The sequence below is a fragment of the Paramisgurnus dabryanus genome, chromosome 14 (assembly GCF_030506205.2).
Source record: "Paramisgurnus dabryanus chromosome 14, PD_genome_1.1, whole genome shotgun sequence".
Lineage (NCBI taxonomy): Eukaryota > Metazoa > Chordata > Actinopteri > Cypriniformes > Cobitidae > Paramisgurnus > Paramisgurnus dabryanus.
Window position 1 is genome coordinate 7,764,347 of NC_133350.1, and position 9,155 is coordinate 7,773,501.

A 9,155-nucleotide genomic window follows, 5' to 3' on the forward strand; every position below is an offset into this window, starting at 1 on the left:
TGCAGATTAAGGGGCGGTATTACCCCCTTCTGACATCACATGGGGACCCAAATTTCAACGCTTGCAGGGAATCATGTCCCAAAACTAAATTACTGGGTTGATCTTTTTCACATTTTCTATGTTGATAGAAGCACTGGGGACCCAATTATAGCACTTAAACATGTAAAAGTCCGATTTTCATGATGTGTCCCCTTTAAAAGTTAATACTACAGTGGTGCATCGCCTTCTTTGTTATGAAATATAGAGATGACCTATAGAATATGTGGCCACTGTATTTAAAAGTAATACTTTTGATGTAACATCACACCTTGAAAGGTTAATGTCATGCCATGGACCAAAGGGTTAATCAAGAGGATTAACGCTCTTGGAAGTAACATGTTTATTTACAGGCTATACTTGATCACACACATTTGTGTTTACCCACAAACTCACATCAATACAACGCGGCGCCACAGTAACCTAACCGACCTATTTACACACACAATAAATACACCTTTAGCTAAAGGTTAATATTACACACCTTATAAATACATTGTTAGCTAAAAGTTAACATTACACACGGTGCATTGCCTCCTTTGTTAAAATATATAAAGATGGCCTATGAAATGATGTGGTTACTGTATTTAAATATAATAGTTTTGATGTAACTAAAATGTCATGTCATGAACCAAAGGGTTAATCAAAAGGATTAACGCTCTTGAAAGTAAGTTCTTTTTCAGGCTATACTTGCTCACATTTGTGTTTACCCACAAACTCACACCAATACAACGCAGCATTGTATTGGTGTGAGTTTGTGGGTAAACACAAATGTCAAAGTCACAGTAACCTATTTACACACATAATAAATACACATTTAGCTGACAAAATGCTACATATCCACAAAAGAGGCTCTTGGGTGTTAGAGAGTTTGATATATAAATATAAAAAAAACGTGAAAGGAAGAAACCGCTAAATAAATATTTCCATATCTAATTTCAATGGTGACGTATGTGCACACCTGAGTTTAAAGAGGTGACTTTAGCCTCATCTGACATGACAGATTTCGAATGGCTTTAAACTGGCTTAGCAGCACAGACACACATAAGTTGTTAAGCTTAACCAAATCACTCTGCACAAAGACGCATTAGCAAGGAAGGAGGGAATCCAGAAAAGCTCTTTCTTTCTTCTCATGGAAAGCAGCCTGAATGCGTTTAATAGCGAGGGGATTGTAGCGCTCATGAGTATGAAGGTGACACAAACCTGCTGAGTAAGTAACAGAGTAAGGGTGCTACACTGCCAAGATGGAAAATAGAAATGTTTGCGATAAATTACATTACGTTGTATGGAAATAAAATTTGTATGTATTTATTTGACCTAGCGTACGAGCAACGATAAGACAGCTAAACAAAGAACATTAATTTTGACATTGTGAGAGACGAACCTTAGAAGCTCCACAGGAAACTAAATATCGATCGCAGCTCTATTCATTTGCAATCCAGTGGCACTAAAGATATTCTGGGCAGGAGCAGCAAATCATCACGGCATTGCCGTTATGAAATAACAAGCCTTTAGGGCTAAACCTGTCTGTGCATCAAATCTCTTCACTCCAGCGGTAACATCAAAACAATATCTCCACAACAGAATTATGTTCCGTACTCAATTTCCTCATAACGCATTACCTGAAACAATATGAGCGAAGCTAGATTTCAAAAAACGATAGCAAGGCGCTCTCCGGCATCTGGCGGGGAACAGATACAGACTCATGTTTCATATTATCACCAGTTGTGTTTTCCTTCCCTTCTGTGCTCCCCCCACAGCACAATTCACTCGCTTCTTTGTATGCACACGCATCAACCCATCCGTTCATTTATTGACCTACTGAGATGGAGCGGGAGTGGAGGGGAAGAAAGGCAATAAGTCAGAAGACTATAAGTTGTCTGTCATACCTGAATTACCGACATCCTGTTCACCGGTGTCTCTGTGGTATTCGTGACAGGTCCCGTGAAGCTGGTGTGGCATCCGACGTGCCCTTGAGGAACGCTGAGGTTGTTGGCATTGGGTTTGAGATACATGACCTCGGACCTTGGAGAGCTGAGGGGTAGACGTGTTTGGTAGTCAAAGTACATGGGCGATGTGGCCAGAGATGGGCTGCTCACCACGTTCATGACGTTCATGGTATCTCGCTCCTCCACTTCGCTTTGCACTAGCATGATGTCGTTCTTGTTGATTTTCTTCTTCTTGCCTTTGCCCAGTTGCGGGTGGGTGTACTCGGCAATGCGGCAGTTGTACGTGCGAATCTCCTTGTTTTCGCGTTTACACTTGACCGCGATGGTGATCATAGCCGCCAAGAGCATGATGGAGATGATACTCAGGGTCACTATTAATGGTAGCGACATGTCCCAGTTGTGGTGTTCGGCGTTGATCCGCGGTTCACCCTCCGGTAGGGGGCCTGAGTAGGCTTTGACTATGAGTTTCGCCATGGCGGAGAGCGTTGGTTTGCCATGGTCGGTCACCTTGATGATGAGTTCTACAACAGGTGACACCTCCTCCCACAATGGCTGAGCTGTCCGTACTTCGCCCGTCACCGAATCGATCTCAAACAGGTGTTCCTCGTTCCCGTCCGAGATCTCGTAGGTGAGCCGACCACTCTCGCCGAAGTCATTGTCCACCGCTCTCACCGTGGTGATAATGTGACCGACTCCCACATTTCGTGGTACGTGGATCTCAGCAGTATCGTTCTGAAGTAGCGGGAGCACAATGACGGGAATGTTGTCATTGACATCCAGAACACTCACACGGACAGTGGTGTTGCTCTCCAGGTGAGGATTACCTGAATCTTTTGCCTGGACTTTAAAATCAAAATACTTTGTTTGCTCATAATTGAAACTCCTCAGTGCATAAATGGCACCGTCGGTGGGTTTAATGTTAACATATGTGGTGATAGATTCCTCGCTCACATTAGATGGGAGGAGGGAATAGGACACAGTACCATTTTGGCCCAAATCTGGGTCATGAGCAAGAACCGAGCCCAGGTATTCCCCCGGGATGTTGTTTTCAGGCACCTGAAGCAGATAGACCATTTTTGTGAAGCGAGGTGCGTTATCATTTTCATCTAAGATTTTCACAGTAAAAGACTTGGTTGAGTTCAGGGGCGGGTTGCCATTGTCTTTGGCCACAATAGTGATGTTATACTCATCTTTGACTTCTCTGTCTAGTGGTCTGTCTGTCACCACCGTGTAAAAATTATCATAGTTCTCCTCCAACTTAAAAGGCACATTGCCTAAGATCCTACACTGAAGCTGCCCGTTGCGCCCAGAGTCCTTGTCTGTGACTCTCACAAGAGCGATCACTGTCCCTGGGGCTGCCGCTTCACTAACCGCCCCCTGACGTACTGCCACGAAACCTATAGAGGGCCAGTTGTCATTCCTGTCGAGCACTTTAACGGTGACTTTACAATGGCCAGGAATCGGGTTGGGGCCTTGATCCTTTGCCTGAACATCAATCTCTATAATTGGGTTCTCCTCATAGTCGATTTTACCCTGAATCTTTATGACACCCGTTCGGGGGTCTATTGAAAACAACTCTTTGATCCTGTCTGGAACATAACAGCTGAAGGAATAAGTAACCTGGCCGTTAATCCCTTCATCAGGATCGGTGGCATTTAAATCTATCAATACCATGCCTAGAGGTGAATTCTCAGGAATCTCCACTACATATGAGGGTTGGTCAAACACAGGGCTATTGTCATTGGAATCAGTGACTTTCACATTGATTTGCATTGTCCCTGATTTAGGATATTCCCCTCCGTCAGTGGCAGTAATAATTAAAGTGTGATGGCTACGCTCCTCTCGATCTAAGGACCTCTGAACAACCAATTCAGGGAATTTAGTTCCATCCCCTCTGGATTTCACATCCAGAGAAAATATACTGTAATCATCCCGTGTGATCTGATATGTTTTCAGCCCGTTTTCTCTCGTGTCAGGGTCGTAGGCAGCAGCCAAAGGGAAACGTGTGCCTGGGGCTGCATTTTCAGAAATGTCAATATCGATCTGATCAGAAGGAAAGCTTGGTGCATTATCATTTATATCCTGTATTTCGACTTTAATCATGCAGATCTCCTTGTCATTGGCAAACACTTCCATGGAGAGCTGGCACTTAGAATTTTGTTTACACAGTGTTTCCCTGTCGATCCGCTGTTTTGTGTATAGTAGCCCGCTTTCGGGATCCACATCTATGAGATGTGGCGCAGAGTTCTCCAACACCCGAAAGTTGGATTTTTTTCCCTGCTCCCCCAGTTCCAGCTCGGCATCCTTGGCAATGTTTCCAATGACACCCTGAATTTTCTCCTCGGGTATCGAGTAGTTCAAGTTTTTTAATGTCAGGGCTTGCGCCCATAAAAGTAGGAAAAGGAAAACAGAAAGATGCATCCCTTTCAGTGAGTGTCTCGGGTTTCTGATGCGTTTCTACGCCTCCGACCTGTTGATCTTCCTGGCAAAGTGACGATTTATACCTTCAATTACTGAGCACACATGCCGATTCATGATAAAAAATGTATAAAGTCATTATGTGGGCTTTTCCTTTGAATGCTCTTTTCTGTCCTCCGTGGCAGTGCTTCTTTTATCCAGAGTTTTCACAACAAACGGTGAGGCTGTACAGCTAATTTATATTCTGCTGAACGCCCAGGCGCATTGGAGGCATAATCACAATCCGGTTTCCACAAAGAAATAGCCTTTCTGAGCCTCTTCCCCTGTAATAAAAAAGACAAAAAAACACTTCTTTTTCAGCAGTGCACAGATCATTACATGCATTATTGCACTTCATCAATTTAATACTGACATCAAGACTAATAAATGGTTTCAAAACACATCTTAGCACGACATATGCAGTTTTTTTTCCTTTATAGTGTGACTGTAATGAAATGCACATCTAATGCGTAATTTATCATTCCCTGACGAACGACGTGGAGAGCATGTCAATCTAACCTTGAGATGCGTCGGGGCGCTTTACCACTAAATACAGGTGGATGTTCATGTCATTATCCTCCTAACGTGTAGGTTAAGCAATGCGTCAGGATACGCCATGTGGAACGAGTTATCAAGCGTTACGCGCGTCAAACGCACAATTATAAATTAAGGTTTTGCGCAAATCAACACATATACATCGCTTTCTGTATCCATGCGTCCTGAAACAGCTGGGGGCCGTATCCATACCTTAGCTTTCTCCAGGCAACCTCATGCATACAAATGCGTTCAAATAAGCCTCTTAAATCTCTAAAAACGCCATAATCCGATTAAATACATTCAATTCATACATGGTCGAATAAACCACAGCAAAAATAAAAGACAAACCTGCCTGGTTATGTTATACGTGAATTAAACATAGAGGGCTTCTTAGAATAAGCTGTTGCATCCTTTCCGACCCAGTGCGCATCCAGCAGCTGCACGTTTAACGCGCACGTATGACATCTCAACATTAGAAATCACAGAATGATACTTTTGACCAGAATGTTAATGACAAACACAAACAGACGTACCTGTAGCCTGCTATCCAGTCTAAAGACAACCATCACCAAAGACGGGTTACATCCTTTGTACAAAACCTTTCCAAGCGAGAAAAAAAACTCCGACAGGACTATATGGAAAAATAAAGCGCTCCCCAAAAGTGCGCCTGTAACGTGAGGCAGCGACTCCTCTCACGTATCTCTGATTAGGATGCAGTGACTCTCCTCCGCTCATGCAGTGAGTCACCGGGATTCAGACTAAAGATGCTTTAGGAGCGATATCTTGACCCAAACATATAATACACATCCAGAAGCGTTCAAATCATCAACGAGCAAAGCCTTTTCGTGTACTGCATCGGTGCGGGGTGAGACATCCCCGTGATGAATGCGTCCTTGGGAGACTGTGTACGTCCAGTCCCTAGTGCTGAAGTAAGAGAAATAAACGTAAAGCAAAAAGTCAAAAAGTGTCCAAAGTGTAAAATGTTGATATTAACCGAAAGTGTTCCGTCCAAAGCGACGGCTGTCTTTGCTTGTCACTGAAGCCAGCTGTCAATAACAGTACGGGAAGAGATGCACTATAAACCCCCGGTGTCCCTTCTGCCTCCTCTACGCGTTTCTCTCTCTGACCGCCTCACTCTTTTCTCATAGTGCATTAAACATTGTTACTGATCCGCCGCCAACCAATGAACGGAGGAGGAGGGAGATGACGTGTCCAATCAGAATCGCTAAATTCGAATTGTGGGCGGGGCTTAGAAAGCGGTTCTTTATGTGAGTGATGCGGACGCAGACGGGAGTTTATAAAAGACTCTTTCACTTTGAGAGCCTCGAGCGGGGTTTGAAATCCTTACGTTAAAGAAATTGTTTGTAATTTAATACAACAAGAAACACACATGTGCTCGGTCTGCGTTTAAGCATTTAAGAAGCTTTAAGAACTTCTGTCGACATTATTTCTCACATTATGTCTTAAAAAAATAAAATAAATAAATACGCGGATTCTAAAGGTGAATGGCTATTTGTTTTTTCAGTGGTTGTCATTCATTATGTTTACACGTTTAAAAAATAGCAATGACTAACTAGCTGATTTTACACCAACCTATGTGTTAATAATTAATACTTCCAACTCTAAAGAAGGAAAGAAAAAGAATTGAATCATTGAGATGTTTTGGATAGATATAATTATTAGTCTATAAATAATTACCTGACCATATATTTTAGTTAATAACAGTATGTAAATGATAAAACTACAACGACTGAATGGGGAAAAACATGAAGCTAGTTACAGAGGTTTGTTAAATCTGCCTTTAACCATTGTGACACATTTACAGCAGGTGTCATTTACTTGTCCTTACGTAGCCTATTTGGCGTGTTTATCCTATAAACAGAAAGTATAGTCTTCCATTGTAAACGGCTTCGTTGAATCTCTCCAAAACATGCAGGCATGTTTTGAAGTATTTTGCATACGTTTGCATTAGTGCAAAACAAAAAACAGAAAAACAAACATGATAAAAAATGCAAAGAGTGCTTTACGGGCTCTGGCAGGGAGCTGAAGGATGAAAAGAGAAAAACATACGATGATTTCAGCTCACGACGCCCTCTAGTGGAAACCTTTAAACCCTCAAGTTTCTCTCGTTTGTCCAGTAGTAAGGCATTTGTAAAAATTAAACACTGGTTAAACAGAAATATGCATGTATATATTTGATGTATTTTACTGTTAATAGTTCCTGTAGCTCAATAAGGTCATCATGGGTTTAACCCTAGGGAACATGACACATAAAATGTATAACTTGCATGCACTGTTTGGATAAAAGTCTAAATGCATAAATGTAAATTGAATAATATAGTATATATATATATAATTCAAAAATATAAATTAAAGGAATAGTTCACCCAGAAATGAAAATTCTGTAATTTTCTCATCCTCATGTTGTTAAAATCCTGTATGAATATCTTTTCTCTCATGAACACAAAAGAAGATATGAAGAGTTTGGTTCCAAAAAGATATGATTATCTAGTTTTTTGCTTGCGGAATTCAATTAATGTCAACCAAACTGCAATTTGTTGTTTTGATTTAAGCCTTCATAACTAAAAAAAAAAAAAAAAATAGAGTGAAGTAAACATAATAAAAACATAATAGCATAATAACATAATAATAAACATGTTCTGACAAAAATCTAGTTTTGAAACTCTTCATATTTTGATAAATGATTGTAAGCATACAGCTGATTGTACCCATTGACCTTCATAGATTAAAAAACAACTACGATCAAATTCAATGGGTACCATCAACTGTATCAAAATATCTTCTTTATCATTTATCACAATACTTTCATAATATTTGCTTTACTACTATTGAGGTCAATGGTTACAATCACGTGTGTGCTTAGCATCATTTATCAAAAATGTAGGGATGCACCGATAGGATTTTTTGGGCCGATACCGATTTAAACAGACAACGTCTGGCAGATACCGATATTAAACACTTGTATACATTACTATTGGTCTATTAGCTAGTTAATTTCTGCAACAAATAATTTTACTGAACATGGATTGGATCTGATTAACATTCAACTGACCAACATAATAAGAGAGGCACAAATTAAGCTAAAACAAATATAATAAGACAGCATGACAACCTTCAAAGGTGGTTTTTACTATTCAGCATTTATTTTATTAAGAACATAAAAAAATTGTTTACATATAATTGATTTCTTTATGGAGTTAATTAATAAACAATCGGTATTGGCCTTTCTCGTGCTATTGCCGATACGCCGATGGTTTCAAATTCATCAAAAATCGGCCGATAAATATAGGCGGCCGATACATCGGTGCATCACTACAAAAATGTGTTCATTTGTTGTGTACATCAGAAAAAAAGATATTCAAACAGGTTTAAAACAACATGAGGATGAGAAAATAATGACCGAATATTCAGTTTTGGCACTGTAAAAAAAATTGCTGTAATTATGCAGCTGGTTGCCGGTAACTTACTGTAGAAGATAAAGGCTGAAAATGTTTCATATTCATTTAACTTTAAACAAACTGTTGCCAGTAAATAACATAAATGTAAAATCTACAGTAAGTTAGTGGCAGCTAGTTACCAGTAATACCCAGAAATGTAGTACAGTGTATCCCTTTATGTTAAACATTATCAATATCTAAATACACTCTAAAAAATGCTGGGTTGTTTTTAACCCAGGGCTGGGTGACTATTGGTCAGAACACACTGCTGGGTTGTTTAACCCAACTGCTGGGTTATTGTCAAGCAAACCATGTTGAAACAACCCAGCATTTTTTAGAGTGTATATCATGAATAAGTATTAAACATCTTGATATTTTAACTCCAAATCCTTTTTTACACGTGTAATTTCAACAAAATCTTAGGTTTAAACTTTGTTGTAAACTCACAGTGCAATCTAGAGATAAAGAAATGTAATCAAGGTACCGCTCATCTCCATTCACTGACGTTGAATCAGTCACGCTCTGTAAGCCACACTGATATGGTCTGTAATAAAAAAACCTGATGCCAGACCTGTGATCTTCTTACTAAAGTCCCGAGGTGTTTATATTGGAGGCTGTCTGTGGCGCGCAGTCCTGAGTCATCATCGGGTGACAAGGGAACTAGTGTCTCGATTCATTGTGAATTCCAGCACACGGCACCTTATTATTCTGGAGATGT

The 9,155-nt window shown here is 40.3% G+C and overlaps 1 protein-coding gene across 1 annotated transcript in view; it reads right to left on the reverse strand.

Annotated features, from left to right (window-relative positions):
• The window catches only part of pcdh17 (protocadherin 17), a 90,135-nt gene extending 84,045 nt beyond the window's left edge, over nt 1–6,090 (reverse strand). Inside the window, exons 1-2 of the mRNA XM_065241031.1 lie at nt 5,513–6,090; nt 1,926–4,726 (exon numbers count right to left, since the gene is read on the reverse strand). Coding sequence (XP_065097103.1) covers nt 1,926–4,406 — 2,481 coding nt within the window. The 5' untranslated portion in view covers nt 4,407–4,726; nt 5,513–6,090. The remainder of the gene's footprint in view (nt 1–1,925; nt 4,727–5,512) is intronic.
• Nucleotides 6,091–9,155: the final 3,065 nt, after the last annotated feature.